This window comes from Perna viridis, chromosome 3 (assembly GCF_037379345.1).
Source record: "Perna viridis isolate PV_CMFRI_1.1 ecotype Kerala chromosome 3, ASM3737934v1, whole genome shotgun sequence".
NCBI lineage: Eukaryota > Metazoa > Mollusca > Bivalvia > Mytilida > Mytilidae > Perna > Perna viridis.
Genome location: NC_142447.1, coordinates 32,493,449 through 32,515,803, shown reverse-complemented (window position 1 = coordinate 32,515,803; position 22,355 = coordinate 32,493,449). Strand labels below are relative to the sequence as shown.

Below are 22,355 nucleotides of genomic sequence, written 5' to 3'. Positions count from 1 at the left end.
GCCAAAGTCGGTTTCAATTCATTCTTAATCAAGAAAATGATATATATGTACATAATTATGGTACCAACTTCTCAGTGGTGTAATGTCTATTCGGTCTGATGTTACATTTATGTGACTATTTATATCCTTGGTATTTAAACAATTTATTGTTAGTTAATTAGCAATTTATTCATTTCAATACCTAATACATGTATATATCTTATTTATCACTTTAAGTTTTTAATATTAAGTCTGGAGACTTGTAAAATTGTGTCAATTATTAAGACTGATATGACTGGAGTTGAAACAGAACTATTTCCATGAAATTTAAATTGTGCATTGTAAGCATAAAACTGGAGATACTAATTTGAAACAAAGTTTACTTGTGTTTCTAACTTCTGTTGTGTTTGGTACCACTAAAGCTTTGTAACCTTTTAAAATAGTGTACTGTTGACAGCCAGTTACTGTCTGACCTCTGTTTGAATTAGCATCTTACACAGTACTCTTTAACAATTTTGTGCTTAGAAAAACTTTTCATTCTTTTAAGAAATCAAACTGCAATATTTACTTACTTTCGAACATTCTCATATTAGATTATTTTTAGGTGTCTCTGGGTTCCATATTTCTACCTCTATGTATTTTGTATTTACATGCATGTTTTGTTATACATTTGTGTACATGTAGTGTTTAATTGTTATTCTCTTTGTAGATTCTATCTGTGTCTCAATAAAGTATGTAAGGAAGATACTAGCTTAGTAGCTGGATATATAAGGATTCAACTTGAGATGTTCTTTGAGTATTACTAATGTATCATCAGCACTAGTAAGTATTTCTATTTATGTAATTTATCATTAATATTGGTTAAATACAATACTTATTTTTTTTAGTGAATAACATCAGGATAATATTACATGTACAGTGTACATGTATTTATCTTCCTGATATAGAAAATATAATTGAGAATTCTTTATTATCTCCAATTAATTATTATTTTTGCAAAAAGTAGAACCAGAATTCTTTTTTAGCTCATCTGGACCAAAGGTCCAAAATACCTCATGTCGTCACTTTGCTTTCATTGTCAATTGTCTGTCGTCTGTAAAAAAATTTCAGGAGTTGAAAATTCTCAAATGTGATAGCGGGGACTCAAAAATTTAAACTGCAAGCTTCCTGCTTTTTTTACTAAAAGCGTGTTGGGCAAGCAAGGTTCATTACTTACTTTTATACCCTACTAGTAATATATAAAATGCACTAGACCTGTGAAATTTAGCAAGCCCAGAAATGGAGGGTAGCCCAAACTTTTAAAAATGAAGGTGCAAAATCGAGAAGATCAATTTTAATGCAATAAAAATACCATGGAAAATAGATAACATTTTACCTTCTTTCTTTGGTATGATGCAAGATCTCTTCCAGAGCACTCTTAAGCTATTTGAATATTAGTTGAATACCAAATTTTTTAATTATTCCATGATCGTCTAAATATAGCTGAAATATTGCTGCTGGGACGTTAAACCCCAACAAACAAACAAACAAATTATTCCATGAAAGAAATAATATGAAAATAAGTGATTAAATCAACTTCGATTAAAGGGCTCAAGTAATTCTCTGAAGTAGCAGGAAGTGGAATCTTTCAAACTTATCTGTTTTGTCTTTAAAAGTGGTCGGTCCTGCTTGCTTGTCCTGATTCTTGACTTTAGGCCAACATTTTTTTATATTCTGTTTTACGGGACCGCCAACCCTATTTTAGCCAAAAATAAAATAAAAATAAAAGTATATGAATGTTGTTTTATTTTTGTAAATTCCGCCGACTTCTGGAATATTTGCGAGAAAATCCCATACTAAAAATAAAAGAAAATAGATCGCAAGTTTACATTTAACAAGTAAAAAAGAAGCAACCAATCAGCGATCGTTTTATTTTAGTAAGCTGCCGGAAGCTCTCGACATTTATCATTGAATAATGAAAACCACTGAAGGTCAATGGCCGACCATTACAACAATGCTTCACAGGGATTAATATCTTTAACTCCACGATGATGAAATAAGTGCTTATTAATCAAACAACATTCTCGTACACTGCCTAACAGACCAGCGGGCAATATTAGCTAAAATGTTATGTCTATAATAAATCTCAACATATTTCGTAACACAGTAAAAACGTTCTGAACATAAATTATTTACATTTTTCAAAGCAAGAGTTGTCCAACATTCCACCTCTGCAATTGATACTGATGTAACCAACTATTTCAATGCCAATTGCAAATTCAAAATAATTACCTTATCTAGAAAATGCTTCTATATAACCAGCAAGAGATAAGATTATCCTCTATGGATAAATTGAAGGAATCACATTTATAAATATACTGTACTGGGTAAACATCTTGCTCATAATTACCATTTTGTCTGGCTTGGACAGCTGATGATTACTGGTCATTATAATAGATGTACATGTCATTGTAAACTACACAGACCTTTTTAAATTTAACTATCAAATCACTTAAACCAAAGATTGATGGACAACACTGCACATCTTAGCTGCAGCTTTTTATCAAGATCATTTCACCTACCAATAAAACCATTATCAAAACACATTATATCAATAAGATGCCGACATCCAGTCATACCTAGGACACAATACAAATGTGATTCTCCAACTAATAACCATAACTGATCAGTGACAATTAAATCAAATGTGGCGTGGGTTCTGATGTATTTACCTAGACAAAAATATATTGTCAGAAGGGTCGAAATGTTTACAGATGACTTGAAAAACATATTCAAAACATTCCGGAAATGTAGCCAAAAACTTGGAAAGCGGTACAAATGTATCTACACATTGAAAATATTTTATACATCTTCTTTTCAAAAGTTAAAATTTGTGTGTATTCTCTGTTTAATTCTGAAAACAGTATCAATCAGTCTTAATAATTGAAGAAGTGAAATTTATATTATAATTTGGTATCAAAAGCTTTTACTTCACGCACATTTAGAATATAGCAAAAAACAATAAAAATGAAAAACATATACTTTTATTTTTAGCTCACCTGGCCAAAGGCCATGTGAGATATTGCCATCATTTGGTGTCCGTCGTCGTCGTTAACAATTATACAAAACTCTTCTCCTTTGAAACTGCTTGACTAATTAGAACCAAACTTGGTATGGATGTTCCTTGGGGTGTCCTGCATAGAACTGATGTGGGGATTTTTGATTTGTCAAAAAACATGGCCGCTGTTACTAAAAATAGAACATAGGGGTCAGACAGTAGTTTTTCGCATATATCTCCTAAACCATTAGGTTTAGCTGAATTCTGACTGGGTGAGGTAGTTTAATACAGTTAGGTCATTTCTGAAAATTTGGTCTCATTTTGTTGAAATAAAGTTGTTTTGAGGCAGACCACACAGAAATTTCTAGTGTTTTGTCATAAAAAAAGTGTATATTTTTTAAATCCTTGGTGTGTGGAGGTTCAAGTCATTTATAAGTAATTTAGTGATTGTTCTTATAAAATCCAGTAGCCATGGTAACATACTGAGAAAAAATATTACTGAGTTTTAGTACAAATCAGGGGTGCCTTTCCAAAACTAACAGCCAAATATTATACTTTATAAAATATCAGGCGCTTATATACTAACACAGGATGAAAGGATGCATGGAGTAGGTGGAAAAAAGGTAAAAATAATACGACCCTTTTCGATTCATTTTCTCACAATTTTAGTCCCAAAAGTTCGTGCCAAATAAGGTATTTTGAAAATCAGCCATCTGATGCTGAGGAGAGAACCTAATGCGGCAGGGGACTGAAACGTTCTGGATACCATTTTTCATTTAAATTACACCTGTTTACCATAACATATATTACATCTATGTATAAATGCTTATCTACATTTAAACAATATATCCACCAAATTTCAACTTTTAATTTTTAGTTTTACATAATTTGACCCGGGTTAACTTGGTGTGTGAAACAGTGCGCCTTAATGTAACTGTATAGTGCACGCTAAAAGTGTTCAGCATGATGAAATCTATCTCTGGTCAAATTTTGGTTTTAATACATTAAGCCTTGTTGGAGTTATTGCCCTTTTTCAACGATTTTTGCTATTTTTAATGTTATTTCTTTCCAAAATCTTCTCTCCTGAGGCTCTGACACTACTTCACTAATTGAAACCAAATTTGGTATGAATGGTCCTTGGGGTATACTGCATAGAACTGATGTGGGGATTTTTGATTTGTCGAAACACATTGCCACCATTACTGAAAATAGAACATAGAGGTCAGACAGTAGTTTTTCACATATATCTCCTAAACCGTTAGGTTTAACTGAATTCTGATTGGGTACAAGTGTTAAGCATGATGAGTTCCATCTCTGGTCAAATTTTGGATTTAATCCGTGAAGCCATGTTGGAGTTATTGCCCTTTTTCAACGATTTTTAGCTATTTTTAATGTTGTTTCTTTCCAAAATCTTCTCCTCTGACACTACTTGACCAATTGAAACCAAACTTGGTATGAATGTTCCTTGGGGTATACTGCATAGAACTGGTGTGGGGATTTTTGATTCGTCAAAAAAACATGGCTGCTGTTACTAAAAATAGAACATAGGGGTCAGACAGTAGTTTTTCACATATATCTCTTAAACTGTTAGGTTTATCCAAATTTTTATTTTTATTCGCTCCCCTCGACCCAATTTAAAAAAAAAAAATCCTGTAAAACAGATTATAAGGAAAAGTTGGCCTTATTTCTGGAAAAACGTGTCAAATTAAAATTAAGGAAGAATGTCAGGAAGGAGCTTTTGCTTTCTAGAAAAAGCTAGTCTCACAAGGCTTTTGTTCTCATAATTTCAAATAGCTCACCACAATTTTACTAGTCTCTGACTAACAAGCTAGTGTTTGTGCTAAACCCTTGCAAGCTCTTGAAAAAAGTTTTTAATTCCTTTACTTATTTTGTTTTTAATTTGCTTGTCTCAGTCTCAGAAAAGTTGCGATATGTGATAATTGTGGTAACATTGATCAAACCATTTTGATCAGAAAAAATGTCAGCATGTGGTTGCTTGAAGAACTATCAATTTTTTGCATAGATTCCCCGAAACTGCACAAGAAAAATCAGGACCATTTCTTATGAATGTGCAAAACATTGGTTTAGCTAGAGATATCCTGTTGCAGACAAATAGCCTTCAAAGGCTTCCTTTTTTAAATTAGTCCTTAAACAAAAATGGGTCTTGGCAATTCACTGGGCAGTCTTAATATGAAAACATTTGAAACACTTGGACTTTGATCTGATTATTATTTTTCTGTCAGACATCCTGGTACAGGTGCAAATGTAGATTATAATACAAATGGAATAATAGATAGTTTAATCTCCTTGTCAATTGTCCTGTTAACTACCGGTACTCACAGTGCATCATCATGTTATGGCTGTTCTATCAAAAGCCAACTCTATTCCCTGAAATTATATTATCTATTCAATTTGCTGGCTGTAAGATTTTTTTATATGCTGAAATTTACTGTGTACCTTTTTAAAGTTTCACAGGATTAAATATTGTTCTGAATAGCAACATCGCCAGTGTCTGTTGCAGACTTCTCCCTTCTTCTTTGAAGTTATACTTTAATTTTTGTTCATTTTTCAATTTGTATCTCTCTTACCCAAGTGCTGAAGTCTACAAGAATAAATATAAATTATCTGCAATGTGCATAGTGCTTGATAATCTACTGTGACTTTTAATGGCTGTAACATGTTCATGTTTATTGCGTGATACTCTATGTTTAAATAATATGATTTTAAGCTTTATCTATGAGGGAGGGAGCCATTTGTACTAATATAGAATTTGACTTGAATGATAATGTTGTTGTATTATTGATGTTTGGCTGTCTCGGCCAACATAGGGCTGTACACGTCTTCATAATACGTGTATATAATACATGCTGTGTATGTCCATCTGTCTTAATTTTTTGTTGTAATTTTCACTGCTTTTAAAGGAGGGACTGATTTAAATTTGGTATGTGGCTTTTTTATAGATAGGGCACACAAAAGTGATTTTAGTTGCTGTCCGATATGAACTTCCTATTTCTTTGGACTGCCATTTTTCAGTATGTGGTTTAAAAGAGGAAATTTTGATAACCAAAACCTTGGCTTTCAATATAGTACATTGTATGTAAGTCTCGTTTGGTTTCATTTCTTTACAGGAATTTCCGATGTAGAACATATTAAAAACTGAAGACCGATCTGTATTTTATTGTTTACTTCCGGGTACTCGAATGGCTGTATAACAATGTAAAATCTTTTATTTTAAGTTATACATATATGATTAACATATGTTTCAGTTAACATACATGTACATGTATGATCATCACATGGTAGTCATACCCTAGCAACTCAGTATTTATGTACAAAAATCATAGAATAATCATATGACTATCATAGTGGCATATTTGGCTGTGTAATCTACTAGATTTAATGTCCAGAATACTCCAGATGAGTAAATTTTTATATACAAGGGCCTCAAGTTTATGTGTAAGAAGTATGCACAACAAAAAAGGGTTGTAAAAGTTAAAAAAAAATTTGTACCGACATGTAGCATTATGTTCTTGCAATTGCATTTGCAGGATGTAAATTGTTAGGTGTTAGCCTTCTCTTCAAAAGGATATGCATCCCAAAAACATGTTCTAGTATCTGAAATCATACTGTTTGAATAATGAAACATTTGTTACATGTATAACTAGTTTTTTTGTAATTTCCCATCTAGATTATGTTCCCTTTTAACCCTATTTTGCAATAAATTTCTGCTAATGATACATTATTAGGAAAACAACTTTAGCTCAATCACCCTCATTTTTCTGTGAGATATTTCATTTGTTGTTGTTGTCTAGACTATTCATTTATATCCTGTAAACAGTATATTGATATTTCTGTACATGAAACTCATTGCAAAACTGTCTAGTTAAAGTTCATGGATTATGGTAATGAAGATTGATTACCATTTAATTAATGGCTTTGATTGATTTTAGGATCAGAACTGTTATACATTGTACTTGTTTCATCACCCAATATTGTAACATTCTGTGTTCTATTGCTGAGATGATGTATCTGACCTTTGTCGATCCTGTTGTTTATATCCCACAATATTGCTTTATTGAATTACTACTGAATAGTTCTTCTCTTCAGTCATTGTATGTCTACTTTATTTAAAAGATTTTATACAGCATGGCATTAGTATATCAATCAAATCAATATTAAAAATGATGTTCAGATATATTTCTGACATTAATTTCTGATTGTTCAAGAAATGAAAGGGGACTTGAAATGTTAAATTATTTTACTATTTTTATATATCTGACTGTAAAAAAATTATGGTCATATGATGGTATGGCAATATCCTTGTCATTGTGTGCATCATTGTCATTATTATCTGTAGACACTGTTTTTTTTTATATCCTGTTGTTTATAACCCACAATATTGCTTTATTGAATTACTGTTGAATAGTTCTTCTCTTCGGTCATTGTATGTCTACTTTATTTAAAAGATTTTATATGAGCATGCAATTAGTATTTCAATCTAATCAGTATTAAAAATGATGTTCAGATATATGTCTGGCTTCAATTTCTTATTGTTCTAGAAATGAAAAGGGACTTGAAAAGTTAAATTATTTGACTTTTTTTATACATTGTATAGGACTGCAAAAAAAAATTGTGGTCAAAAGATGGTATGGCAATATCCTTCTTGTTGTGTGTATCGTTGTCATTATCATCTGTAGACACTCATTTTTTCGTTCAGTAGCATGAGTAGTATTTGGTATTAATTTTGGGGATTTTCAATATGGTCAAACCATTTGGAGTTGGGGGAGGGGAAGGGGCCAAAAAAAACAAGCATTTCTTAGAATTTAACTACATGTATTTAACTCTAGTTGAAAATGCGGATAACTATGAAATTGCTTCACACTATTCTATACGACAATAGTCAGGCTGGGGTTGATTTTTGGGGTCATAACTTATAGCACTTAGAAATGAAGAGTCAGAAACAAGCATATTCCTGATGTCTGGACAGTAACTTGGTTTTAAGTAATTGGAATTGGATCTCTACATTATTTTACAAGGTGTCATAATACCTAAATAGGTTTGGATTAGTTACAGGTGCCATGACTTAAATCAGTTAGGAATTAGTGGCAAAAAAAGGCCCAGAAACAATGTTCAAACAATAACTTGAGAAAAAGTGAATGGATCTTTTTAAATTGTACTGAACTACAAGATGTCCATACCTCAAAAGGAGACTGAGATTGATTTTTGGGGTTATGATTTAAGCCTATGAAGGATAGGGCCACAAAGGGACCAGAAACAAGCATTTTCTGATTCCTGTGTAAGTACAAAGGAATGAATCTCTTTGAAATTCTTCCACAAAGTACCTTCCTCTGAAGAAAGATTGGGAATGATTTTAAAAGTTTTTAGGACCATTTCAGAATTAGGGTTTAGAAAATCAAACTCTGATCCTGTGTCAAATGTCTAATCACAATCAAAATCAAAGCTGTATTAAGACTTAAAGTTAGAAAGGTGCGTCTATACTTGTCCCATTGGCACAACTGTTAATTATTCACTTCTGCAGTAATATCAAGCTGTGCCCACATAGTATTTTATTTTACTTTCCAAGAACATAACATAAAACTTCTGAGCATTTTTCTTGTTTTCTATGGTACATACCATTAAGCAAATTCATGTAGATAACTTATTTCTGGGACCATTATTTGGAGAAATTGGAAATCTCATTAATTTTAGTTTCTGTCTCAGAAGAAATTTGATGCTGTGATATGGGGTATAGTTTCTATATGAAATCTGAGCTATTTCTCAGTTATGTACAGAATTACTACCTATATTCACATGTTGATGTGTATAATAATTACAGGTATGGATGAGAGACGGGTGGCAGATTACTTTGTAGTTGTTGGTCTACCTGATAATCCACTGCCTCTAGAGGAGATTGCTAATGAAGCTGCCATCAAATCTTCATACAAACAGGATCCAATCACTGATATTTGTATTATCAACAAATCATTAGGGGAAAAAGTACCAAAGAATTTCTTCTGTATAGCCAAAACAGTATCAGGATTTCCAGCCGATCTCAACCATGGCAGTTTACGATGCCATGAAATGTATATCTGCTATAGGAGGAGCAGAGAAAAGCCTCCACTTATTGATGTTGGGTAGGTTGGTTTTAGTAGGAGATTATATTACTTTCTAAGCGCAATACTTTTTATGCTTATTTTAAACATCTACTAAATTCTTACCAATGCTGTTAGTTTGCACTATTTAGCGGTATAGCTCTCTTTGGTTTTAAAGAACTGTGTAAGTCTTTTTTTTTTTTTTTTTTTTATCTCTTTTGACCATTTGTGTTTTCAACTGAAAAATACCAATGTATTTCTAAAAACACTTAATTCTTTTATATTTATTAAATTTTAATATGACTAATAATTAAGAGTCAGAAATTATTTTGGATTTTTGTATAAAATATGAAATTTTAATTTTAGTGATTTTTAGAAAATCTTTGTTTTAGTATTCTTATTATTCCATACTAAAAGTTTTTTTTTTTTAATTTAGAAAGTCAATTGCAGTTTTTGCACTATCCAGTATTTTTTTTAACTTACAATATATTGTTATGTTGGTTCAATATCAGTTCATTTGTAGGTTCCTGTATACAGACATGTTTTTTTTTCTGCTTTTCAGTAGAATTCCGCTATTTCATATCCTGATTTTACTGTTAGGATTCTTTTTTTACTGTATATTTACTTGTGATTTTGCCATTTTCCACTTTGTTGTCCTCATAAAATCATCCCTGTGTATACTGTGATGTGAAATCTTCTATTTAACAGAGTCCTATATGAAGGCAAGGAGAGACTGATGCCAGGATGTGAAGTAGTCCACACTACAGCCTGGGGTAGTCCCGCAAATGTGAACAATACTAATAATGGTAGAATTTACATCACATTCCGAAGAGCTAAAGAGGAAGCAGCTAGTGATACACTATCTGTTGTTGATATCTGTGTTATATTGTCAAATAAGGTTTGTACAAGATAGAAAAACAATCAAAATTACTAATGTATGTGGCTGATGTAAAAATCATCTACAAAATGATATATTTTATTGATACTTGATCTTTATTTTATTTAAAGATGTTATTCATAGACATTGATTTGAAGGAATAGAACTGTTCTGCTCTTTAAATAGTTGTCAATGATTGTTAATGTTGTAATCAGACACGATTTTTTTCTAATTTAAATTGGAAGTATAATTTTTCAAATCCAGATTTTACTGCTTTGTTTCTATTTTTACTGTATATTTTCTTTCATATTTGTCAATTTCTGATATTGTTGACTTAGTAAAATCATGTCTGTGTATTTAGTCCATTGTGTATTTAATTTCAGAATGAGAATCCTCCTCATGCCTACCACTGTATAGAGAAAAACTTGAACAAAGCTATGGTAGGTATTTATTACTAAACTGAATTTTGGTTGTAATGGGAAATAAAACCATTTAGGTATCCCTTTGCCAAGAAAGTTGCAAAGGACATACATTTATGATACCATCCTTAAATTTCACTTTTTTTATCACTCTGGCATCAACATCCTTCAATGAATTTGAATGAAACTTAGTACACTTTCAAAATTAGGAAAATTGAGTAACCAATTTATTGTCAATGTCAAAGGTCGTTAGTAATATTTTCATGTCTGTAGTGTAAAATGGTATTAAATTTTTTCTTCTAACACTTTCATAAAAAACAAAATGATCGTAGACTTTCATATAACATTGTTAGTTTAAGTATGACTGATTTTCTTTATAGCTATAATGTATTTTGATTACTTTGAAAGTACTATTATTTGTGGGGTACCAATTTTTGTGGTTTTCGTGGGTAAACCAAACCATGAAATTTGGTTTCCAACGAAAAGAAGATTCCTATTGATGTGTATCCTGAAAACCTCAAAACCACAAATTCAAGAATCCATGAACTTGTGTTACTTCAATAATCCACGAACGTTGGTATCCATGAATAAAAGTGCTTTCACAGTATTTGTTTTTTGTTTTTTTTTTTACAGATTGGTTCAGATGTCTTTATTTGCTACAAGAAAGCAGTTACTAAAGCTGATATTTTAGCTTACAAACCAGGTAGATAAAATACAAAATGATTTAGTAGTAAGACGTCGTACTTTAATTATACCACTACTAGAAAAATTGGAATGATAGTTAAATAGTGAACAGTGTGTGTTTTTACATGATGGTTAAATGGTTAAATCGATTTTCTTGTTTCCAGAGAAAACCATCAAGATAACAGAAAATTCGTAAAAGATGTAAAAAGGTCTGTTTAGTGAACTTGCTTTGACCTCAACCAATTTAGTTCCTCCCCTTTATTAGCATTGGAATCTTTTCTTATTATTTTATAGCTATACTAGACAGATACCCTGTAGAAGATTATGAAAGTTTCCCACTGCCAGAGTCTGTGCCTATGTTTTGTTTACCAATGGGAGCATCTATAGAGTGTTGGTCTGCCAAGGCACAACACCCTCTTCCTGTGTTTTCTACATTTGTTTTGACTGGAGCTGCTGGAGAAAAGGTAGGAATGCAGTGGCAAATCAGTTTTAAAAATGGCTGTTGAAGCTTGTTTTATTTTTCTGTCCCTTTGATTGGTGGACATTTAAACATAAGGTTTGATGTAAAAGTACCTTAACATTTTTACCCAAACATAATTATCCATAAGACATCTCTAGTCATCAGTGCAAAAAAAAACAACTTAAATTCATATTCTTGCCTTCAACATGGTTGCTATTTGCCTTTTGAAATAAGGTAAAAGCAAAAGCTTTATGAGGCAAATATTATCTTCCACATTTGTACAGGAAATCCTTATATTAAAACCAACATTGAACATATACGAAAATATATTAAATGTAAGCTATTGCAGGGAGATTCTAGGATATATTCAATATAATACGATGGAAGAAATCATGTTTTGAATAGAGTTAATAGTTTAAATAGTCTTTAGAAAGTCAAACTTGAAAGGGTTTGAATTACATGCATTTTATTTTTACAGGTTTATGGTGCTGCTGTGCAGTTTTATGAAGAATTTAAAGAAGAAAAGTTGTCAGATCTTCAGATGAGGCATTTAGGACTAAAAAACAAGCATATTAGAGAACAATATCGGATTCTAAAAACTGTCCATTCTAACAAGTGTATATGTTTGTTATCACACTGGCCATTCTTTGATGCTTTCAGATTGTTTCTGACATACCTGTATAGAAATTCTATAACAGGGCCTCATTCTGTTCCACTTGAAAGGTTAGTTACCAGCTGCATTAATTACTGTGTTAATATAAGAGATTAAGTCAGAGAGAAAAATCATTATAGTTTAAAAATTCATTTTTCAAAAGCTTATGTATTTGGAAGTTTTAATTTATTTAGCTTTGTCATCTAGCAACTTCTGCAAATAAATAGTATGAATATAATTTCCACATAATCATGATTTTTTTTTTTACTTTCAGACACATTTCCCATTTTATGTATGATGTACCATATCCTTCACCACAGAGACCTAATATTCTTGTTCAAGTATGTTTGTGTAAAGTGTTTATTTCAAAATTAAGTTACAAAAAATAGTCATGTATACTAGGAAAGAAACACTCTTTCAAACTATTTGAAAAAATATGAAAGTCAGCAGGCAGTAATGAGGAGTTGTGCATATTTTTATAACTTGATATTCTAAGGTAGCTTGGGGTTCTTCTGAAATGAAATATTAAATTGCTGTATCTTTGTTTTTCTTTTTAATTTGCTGTATTTCATTAATTATACCCCATACAACAAAGTTGCGAAGGGTATAATGCTTTTGACCCGTCAGTCAGTCCGTCTGTTAGGAAATTTTCAGTTTTCCGGACTTTTTTTCTGAACTCTCGCAGATATTGACATGATTTTTGGTATATAAGTTCACCATGATAAGTTACAGGTCAAGTATAATTTTCGTTACGCTCGGATGAATTTTACCGAAATTACGGCCTTGAACTTAGCAAAATTCACAGAAATAACAGTTTTCCAGACTTTTTTTTTTTTAAACACTTTATGGTATGATTTTTGGGATACAAGTTCACCATGATTAGTTACAGGTCAAGTGTACGTTTTGTTCTGCTACGATGATATTTACTTTGGATTGACTTAAACTCAAAGAAATCTCAGTCTGTTTGAAACTACCATTCCCATTCTGAGTAACAGAATTTAGTTAGAAGATGAATGTCTAAAGCCTAAAAAACACTCTTATTCCTTTTTTTATTGGGGTCCTTCTACATGTATGTCTCTTTACTTGAGTATCCAACATGGGGACGCGTGGGGTATGTGAGTGTGTTCAGTAAGGTTCTTTAATTATTTCATATGTTAATTTTTTTAACATCTTTCAGCTGAGCCATGAAGCCATTATATTATCCATGCCTGAAGATTCACCATTGCCTCAGAGGTAATGTTATTACACTCTTAGCAACCACATGTATTCAGTAAAGAACTGTCTTAAAATGATAATGATTGAAATATTCTTGTACAGTACATTCTATGTAAATTGTACCTGTGTATAGAGACCACCTGTCTTATATGACCATGATTTACTTTCACTTAGAAGATCACTTAAAGACGTGTCCTTTTCACAAAAAACTTTAGTCATAGGTCATGACGTCATAGTAGATCAAAGTATTGTGATGTCATAACTTACGACTAATTTTACATTTGAGATTTTTTTGTGAAATCTACCACAAGTTTGTGAAAAAGATTGACATATCAGTCTAAAAAATATACTGAAAGCTGGGTTTAGATTTCTTGAAAAATGTGGATATTTTATTTGTTGATTCGTTACTTCTTTTGGGGTTTTGTTTTGTGTACCTAGCTGTAATATTGTTCTCTAATCAAAATATACACTTATTTTGGAGCCTATGCTTTATAATACCTCACACAACGAAATTTTTTACCTGTCGGTCTGTCCATCATAAGTTTCCAGATTTTTTTCTAAAAGCTGGCAGATATTGATCTGATTTTTTGGTATGTAAGTCTACAATGAACCATGCTGAGTTACAGATCAAGTTTATGTTTTGTTGAGATATTCTATGTATCAAGGTCCTTTGAACTTTCTTTTTTTTTTGTCCCCTTTCGGCCAATGCCGAAGGGGACTTAGGTTTGCACTCAGTCAGTCTGTCAGTCAGTCCGTCAGTCACACTTGGTTTTCCAGACTTTTTTTTGGAATGCCTCATCCAATTGATTTCATATTTTGTATATAGTCTTATCATGACAAGTTATAAGTTACGTTCGAATGATGTTACGGTTGAATGATTTTTACAGAAGTTATGGCCCTTGGACATAGAAAATTAAATGAAATTTTATGTTTTCCGGACTTTTTTTTGTAATGCCTCATCCAATTGATTTCATAGTTTGTATATAGTCTTATCATGACAAGTTACAAATTAAATCATTTTGATGCAAATTGCTGCTGTCATTCTAGAGTTATTTGCCCTTTAATTCATAATAACAAAGTTTTTTTCAACTTTCCAGGTGATAGAAAGAGAATGTCTTTATGCAGCTTTCTGTAATGCAAAAATGTTATTATCTAATGTAAAATGTAGCTCAGGTTTGATTTTGATGAAATTTGCTTTTGCTGTTCAAGAGTTATGTTCTCTTGATTGTTAAAAAATAACACCATCCATTGTTAGTTCACATATATAAAAAAAATCTCATAAAGGCAATGAGTTCAAAGGCCGAAAGGGGACACTGTATTGCATCAGCAATACTGTCAGAATGCTTGTTTCAAATACTTTTATTTGAGAGTCCAATATGAAGATGCATGGGGTATGTGAGCGAGCTCACTGAGGTTGTTTAATTCTTTACTATAACTCCAATATTATTAATTAATTTTATATCATTTCAGTGGTGCATCCTTCATCACTATGTTAAAGAACTTAGGACCTGAGCACTGTATGAGTTTGTTGTTGTATATACTTCATGAACACAAAGTTTTAATTCATTCACTGAGACCAGCTGTATTAACTGGAGTTGCTGAAGCTGTTATCAATGTATGTTGGTTTATAGTGTTTCAAAACTAGTTCTTAATTTCTCCATACCGCTTGATGGATGTTTTTTTTAAACTTTCAGGAAATGATTATTTATTAATGCTATTTGTGTATTTGTTATTATGATTTTTAATCCAAATGCATTTAGAGCGTTAAGTAGGGAAACTAATGACTCATATACCGTATTTTGGTGTGTATTATGGGAATATTTTTACATAGAAATTATTTCCAGAACATAGGGGTGAATAATATACATCAATACACAAGAATTGGCCACAAAATTAAAGATTTTGGTACGTGAAAAGACATTGCGTAATGTAAACAAACAAACTGGAAGTAAAATGTTACTGAAAGAAATTTTCTCTTATCATCATATATATCTTTCAGTATTAAATTTTTGGTGACATTTTCTTCAAATAATGTTCAAATGACTTAATAATATGTTTCAAACAAAGGTTGTATAATATTTTTTCTTAAAAAGCATGGTTAGAAATTAATATGAAACAACTAAAAACCAAAAAGTAATTAATTCCTTTTTTGTCAAACCCTCCTTATAAAAATGCCTTTACAGCAGAAAGTGATTATTCTGATACTTATTTTGATTGTTTCTTACAATTTTCTTTCTTAAAAGTATGTTTTAAATGAAAAATTGTGAAATTTGAGTTACAACCACAACCGGAAATGTCCAATTTTCCCGACTTTAGATTTTGTTTTGTAAGCCATTTCATACATCCTGTGTCAATTTTATCATACTTCGAAATTGAAATTATTATGATGTTTTAGTCTGCATAGAAGTTTCTTTCCTTCACATTTTCATAGGAAATACTGCATCAAGGTAAATAAATTGACCAATTAAGTGCGAAATATCGATTTTTTTTTTGTCTCACAAAATTTTACTGCAACCTAAGTCTAAAAAAACTGTTAAGACCTTCAAAATTGCACTGCGCACAATACATAAATGCGCACTCAACACACCAAAATATGGTAAATGGAAGTGGTATTCATTTTGTATCAGCAACTCCTTTTTAATAGCTTAAAGTGTATTATAAATGACACAAAATATATTTTAATTTCCATTTGAATTTTTCAGATGATTTTTCCTCTACACTGGCAGTGTCCATACATTCCACTTTGTCCACTAGGATTATCTTACGTCCTAAGTGCTCCTGTTCCATTTGTTGTGGGTAAGTTCTTGTGTGCTGTGTCAAATGATATAGATGTAAATGATTGAAAGTGTATCTGATGTTTGAATGAATTTGCCCCGTGCTGCAGGTCTGGTTGTCAAAAGAATAGGCCTGCAGCAGCACTAAGCTTGTCGTAAAAGGCAACTAAATAGTGCTCAGAACCCTAGCCGGGGGCTAGGGTGCTCTGCCCACAGAGCAACTGGGTTGTGTGCCCCAGGTGGTGGAATGGGGTACCTCTGGCGTGTTACATGCTGGGGTTGTCAGACTAAAATACGGAAAACCTGACCGCAAACCACAGTGGTGCACCGTGTTGGGAAAGATGCCACATTCTTCGCATGTTAAAGAACCCTACTGTGGTATTCTCCCAGAGTAGGAACCATAGGGCTCTGCCACAGGAGGCTTAATTGCCCGACCCTACTCACCTTTCCCTATTTCCAGTGGCAATCAAAATTTGTCCACCCCATTATCCTTGTGTCCCATCCCATTTTTTTTTATTTCATCATCATTTCATGTTCATTGCCTGAAGATAGCTGAAATATTGCTGCTCGGGCGTTAAACCCCAACAATCAATCAATCATTGAATGAATTTTAATTTATGACTTCCTTAGATTTCTTTGATCCATCAAGTCATCAATGTGCTGTGATTTCAGTTTAAAAGATCCTCCTAAGAGATTTCAATATTTTAAAGAATATTCTGTAAAAAAAACTTACTTGGGTTGTAAAATTGGATTAAATGTGTTCTTATTTATATTGTTGAACTCAAAAACAGTGTAAGGTATTTCCTTTATTACAGGTATAGATTCCAGGTATTTTGACCTGTACGACCCTCCACCTGATGTGGTTTGTGTAGATTTAGATACAATAACCATCAGCCTGTAAGTTGATTTCAGTGTAGAATTCTTAGTGGTCATCATTATTCAACTTTCATCTATGTAAAACACAACTAGGTTTATTTATACAGGACAAAGTTCTCATAATGGTAATCAATACAAATTTCACTTTTGACCTTAGAAGCACCGTGAGTCTGATTTCAGTCTGACGGAGGTTAATCTGTAATTCTGAGTAAGGATCTTTTCTTAATTTGTAGTTTCATGTCTTTAACAAATTCATATTGTTTATCTATTTGTTGCTCACATCTTCCAATTTTTTTTTTAAAATGTGAAGACATATAAATTCTATTTTGATGTAAAGCAGTAAAAGGCACGATTTTAAAATACTAATATATTCATCTTTGTCTTCTTGCCAATTACAACTGCCTCATATTGAATACAATACATTACAAAGTTTGCATGAAATATTATGACACAGCATTCACTCCTACACCATGAATTTCTCCACAGTAGTTACTTCTTCAATTTCCATACAATTTGAGTGTTTCTATCTGTAATCTGATGTACATTCGAAATGTGAAAACACTGAATTTTTCATGGAGTCATTTTGTGTGATTTTTTTTTTTTTTTTTTTTATCAATTGAACAAATTAATGATGTTAGTTTGTATATCTATTTTGATACAACTATTAATACTTACCTCTATTTACAGGCCAGATGATAAGAAAAATATGAACTACAGGAATTTGCCAAAGGTATTATTAATTAATTTTTATACCCTGCCACATGAAGTGTGTTATTACGTAATGCCTTCCAAAAAGTTGCATGGTCGTCTGTACATCCCATGAGGGTTCCAGATGATCACATAGAATGGAACAATTAATTTTTAAAAAAAAAACTTTGTTCAGTTGTTTAGTACCATAAATTTAATTTTCAGCAAAATCAGACCCAGACATTTTGCACAGGAGCTGCTAGATTTTCTTTAACTGGATTTGTTTCATGCATTTTTAATAGCATGTAACAAATAATTTAATTTCTCATGTTGTCAAGATCATTATTATGGTTTTTTTTTATTATGTGACTTAAATTTTAATTTTAGAAGCCATCCCGAGTTCTTCAGGATACACTACACAAATTGTTTGATGAGCTATGTGCTACCCGTGTTGGTACACATGTTGTGGATGAAATTACACTAGAACTTGCTCCAATGGAACATGACCTGAGAATGAAAAGAAAAGAGGTATTATACAGTGATTAATATACTGAATGTAGGGAATACTCTTGGTCTTCTCTTGTTTGAATGACATTTAACTGCTTTAAGCATTTAATTGAAAAAGAAGACTTTAAACTTTTTATGATTTCATAGGAAATCAAATATAAATTTATGTCTGTTAGAAAGTTTCAAAATCCCTATCCATTGTTTAGATAACTACCTAAGAAAGTTCATCATGTGACTGATAAGTTAAGGGAATAGAATTATAGAGAACTATACCTGAAGTTAACTGCTTTTCTTTTACTATTCTTTCTAGGTATTTCGTTTTGGTCTCTTTTATCTTGATCAGTTATTCTATAGTAAATTTGCTACTGTTCAACATTTCTCATGCTGGCTGATTTATATTTCAAATTAAATTTGTTTTTTTTATCAAGATATTACTATAGCTGATTGATGTTGTACATTTTATACATTGAACTTGTCTCTAACTGTAGATTATTCTGTTATCCTTACAGACATCAATGGAGTTGAGAATCCAGGAAGCATTTCTAAGATTTATGGCTAGTATATTGAAGGGATATAGGAATTACCTAAAACCTATTACCAGAGCACCAACCCTGGCTACCACAGATGTCACCTCATTATTTGACATGCAAAGTAAGGCCCATTACAATATACATTAAAACCTTTAAATCAGGAGATTTAACTTGTTATTACATTATAAACTACCATGAAACATTTATAAACTAAATCAAGATACCTTTGTAAACAATCATGGGATAAAATTCCTTTTTTTCCACACTAAAGAGACCAGAAAATTCCTATTTTTAGCTGTGTGAGATTCCTTATCTTGCCCATGAGTTGAGACAGAACATGTGTGCTTTCCCACAAAAAATGGCGCAATTAGATAAAAGAGTTAGTGAATGGTAATATCTTACCAATATGTTTTTGAAAATTCTTTTTAAATAATTGTTTCATCCAGAAAAAACAAGTAATTGATTTTTCTTGCTGTTGGTTTATATCCTGTGACTGTTTTAAAGTAACTTATATTTTACACCTGGTCTTGACATATCATTGGCCACATTGATATGTCATGATTAACTGTTAAAGTGTGTTGTTCCAATTCATACATTTAATCTGAAAACAAACTCGTAGTGAGAAAAAAATTTTAACACCAGTTTTTCTCATGCAAGATTACGAAATCTCAGACACCCTTGGGTAAGATATAATAGTTCTCTAACTTGGTAGAGCTTCGTTAGAAAAAGATTAAGTCTTACCATCAGGTGTCTGAGATTTCCCCATTTTGCACTCACACAGGTGTTAGATTCTTAATATCCAGTTTTTGAGATATGTAAAGCAGACAGAAGCTTGCCTCAACTTCACCTCTAAAGCAATAAAGATTAAACAGGTATCAATGTACAAGTTGTCATTTTATATGGAAATGTGTGGATAATTTAAATTTACAATGCATTATTGCCTACTTAAAGAAGTATTCATGGTTTTAAATTTTAAAGTTTTAATCTTTCATTTAAGGTTTTTTGAAAAGCAGAGAAAAAGCTAATGCCAAGTTTTTCCAGAATTTGACCAAAACACAGACTTTTATCAGATTTATTGAAGAGCGATCCTTTGTTTCTGTAAATGATGCAAGTCTAGCTTTCTTTGATGAATGTGCTGAAAAGGTAAGTGTTACCACCTATACAGTAGTGTACATAGATTATTGTCCCGGAAAGTTTGCTCAGTGGTATTAATGTTACATTTAATACTGACTTGCATGGTCTATGTCACTAACAAAAGTATAACTGATTATTTTTGAAGTTTAGAATCTCACTACGCAAGCATTTAATAGTCATATGTCTGCAGTATGAACAGCTCAGGTATTTAGAGTTCAGAAAGAAAATAATTATTGTTTTTCTCAGAACCATTTTGAATTTTAATATGTTAAAGCAATATAGTGACCACAAAAAAAAAATACAGCCCTAACTAGTATGACACTGTTGTCGATCTCGTCCAGTTGTTGTTTTTGTGCAATAAATTGGGTATAGTGAATGAATTTCTATAAAACTGTAACACAAAAGTTGGGATTGATTTTGGTGATATTGGGTCAGACATATTTAGGAAAAAATTTAAAAGGGACAAAAAACCAAGCATTTGTAAAAAACTTGGTATAAATTGCTGATAATGGGTATTGTGAGAAGTCTAATTCTTTGAGATCTTTGATATACTGAATCTGTATAATAAGGACCTGGATTTTGGACCCTGTTTTCAGATTTGGTCTACATGGAGGTCCAAATTAGGGTCCAAACTTTGTTTTATTTCAGCAAAGTTAAATTATATGGAGCATTGCTATGCAACTTTGAGTAAGCTTATGTTACAGTGAATGACATAACTGTATTTATTATATTTAAGGTTGTTGAAGCTCAGGATGAACCAAAACTGATAGAGATTGATCCATCACAGAGCAGGTGAGAATTAAAATCTAGTTTAGGTGGAATAATTAAAGTAATAAGAAACAAGTTGGGTGGAATTAAAAAAAATTCTTTAAATATACATGAAAACTATACTTACCATGTTCACTTACAGAAGTAAAAATGTTTCACTGCAGCATGCATGCTTAAAAAGTGTACTTTGGGATTATTTGAATCACGAAGTGTAGACCAATCAATGTTAACACCATCATAGTACCAAGCCAGGTTATACAAAATAACTTGGTTTGCTCAAAGAGAACCAACCAACCAGAAATTTTGTTACAAATCAAATTAAATCATGATGAATTGAAAACAAAAAAAGGTATTTTTGTTCACTGAAAACTATATTTTGATGTTTCTTCTTACTTTAATATTGACATAAGTATTAAAAGTCCTGTCTCAATACTATGAAATTAACTGTTAAAACATTATTCTGATTGAATTTGATTTTTTTACCATTTTTTTCTTTGTTGATATTTACTTTCTGCTTATTTCACCCAATGGCAGCAAAAAAGGTAAACCACATCTGCCTGTCCTCGACCCTCATCTTTAAACTTCTCCGTGAGTGGTTAAGTTAGCTCATTTCAGACTCAGTGGTACATCGCCACAGAATTATGGGTCTACCTCAACATCTTTTGTAATTTAGATACAATTTAAATAGAAAATTGCCCAAAAAATGACCACTGTACTCTCTATACTTTGAGAAGCATTTCTATGCGGTGTTATTTTTATGCCCCTATGACAAACTGTGGGGGGAGGGGGGCATATTAATTTACCCGTGTACATCTGTCTGTTCATCCGTCCGTCTGGCTATCTCCTTGTACAGTTTTTGAACTTCATCTAAAATATTTTACAGGATATTTATACACATGATGAAGGTGTGCAAAGCCAAAGGATATTGATTTTTCGTGAAATATTACGGAAATTGTTGATAGGTACACTTACTCATTTTACTCAGAAATAGAGCTATATGGCTTGTCTGGCAATCTCCTTGTACAGTTTTTGAACTACATCTAAAATATTTTACAGGACATTTCTACACATGATGAAGGTGTGCAGGGCCAAAGGATTTTGATTTTCGTGAAATATTACGGAAATTGGTGATAGTTACACATTGTCATTTTACTCAGAAATATATGGATCATGGCTTGTCCGGCTATCTCCTCATACAGTTTTTGAACTATATCTAAAATATTTTACAGGATATTTCTACACATGATGATAGTGTGCAGAGTCAAAGGATTTTGATTTTCATGAAATATTACAGAAATTGGTGAAAGTTTAAAACTTAGTCATTTTCATCAAAAATAGGGCTATATGGCTATCTCTTCATCTTAAATATTTTTTGCAGGATGTTTCTACACATAATGATGGTGTGCAAGGTCATAGGATCTTGATTTTCATGAAATATTATGGAACTGGGTGATAGACTTTGTTATTTTTTTTTCAGAAATATATCCTAAGCAACGAAGTTAGGGATTTGTTATGGGGGGTATTAACATATTTTGTGTGTCCATTAATACGTCCATTGGTCCTCTTTTTCTCATCACAACTAGTCTGACATTACCAAACAGAATTTCATGACACAATGTGGCCAGGATACAATATGTAGATATGCATATATTTAGGAATTTTTG

General features: G+C 31.8%; 1 protein-coding gene across 4 annotated transcripts in view; it reads left to right on the top strand.

The window, feature by feature from the left end:
* The window catches only part of LOC148621907 (C-myc promoter-binding protein-like), a 51,502-nt gene that overhangs the window by 4,614 nt on the left and 24,533 nt on the right, over positions 1-22,355 (top strand). For all 4 annotated transcript variants that reach the window (XM_088576750.1, XM_088576751.1, XM_088576748.1 and 1 more), the window contains exons 2-18: positions 689-801; positions 8,853-9,150; positions 9,817-10,006; positions 10,369-10,425; positions 11,038-11,107; positions 11,383-11,552; positions 12,027-12,271; positions 12,475-12,541; positions 13,378-13,433; positions 14,886-15,030; positions 16,118-16,211; positions 17,005-17,086; positions 17,753-17,795; positions 18,140-18,280; positions 18,769-18,910; positions 19,787-19,932; positions 20,660-20,715. In XM_088576750.1, coding sequence (XP_088432876.1) covers positions 8,855-9,150; positions 9,817-10,006; positions 10,369-10,425; positions 11,038-11,107; positions 11,383-11,552; positions 12,027-12,271; positions 12,475-12,541; positions 13,378-13,433; positions 14,886-15,030; positions 16,118-16,211; positions 17,005-17,086; positions 17,753-17,795; positions 18,140-18,280; positions 18,769-18,910; positions 19,787-19,932; positions 20,660-20,715 — 2,000 coding nt within the window. In that variant the 5' untranslated portion in view covers positions 689-801; positions 8,853-8,854. The remainder of the gene's footprint in view (positions 1-688; positions 802-8,852; positions 9,151-9,816; positions 10,007-10,368; positions 10,426-11,037; positions 11,108-11,382; positions 11,553-12,026; positions 12,272-12,474; positions 12,542-13,377; positions 13,434-14,885; positions 15,031-16,117; positions 16,212-17,004; positions 17,087-17,752; positions 17,796-18,139; positions 18,281-18,768; positions 18,911-19,786; positions 19,933-20,659; positions 20,716-22,355) is intronic.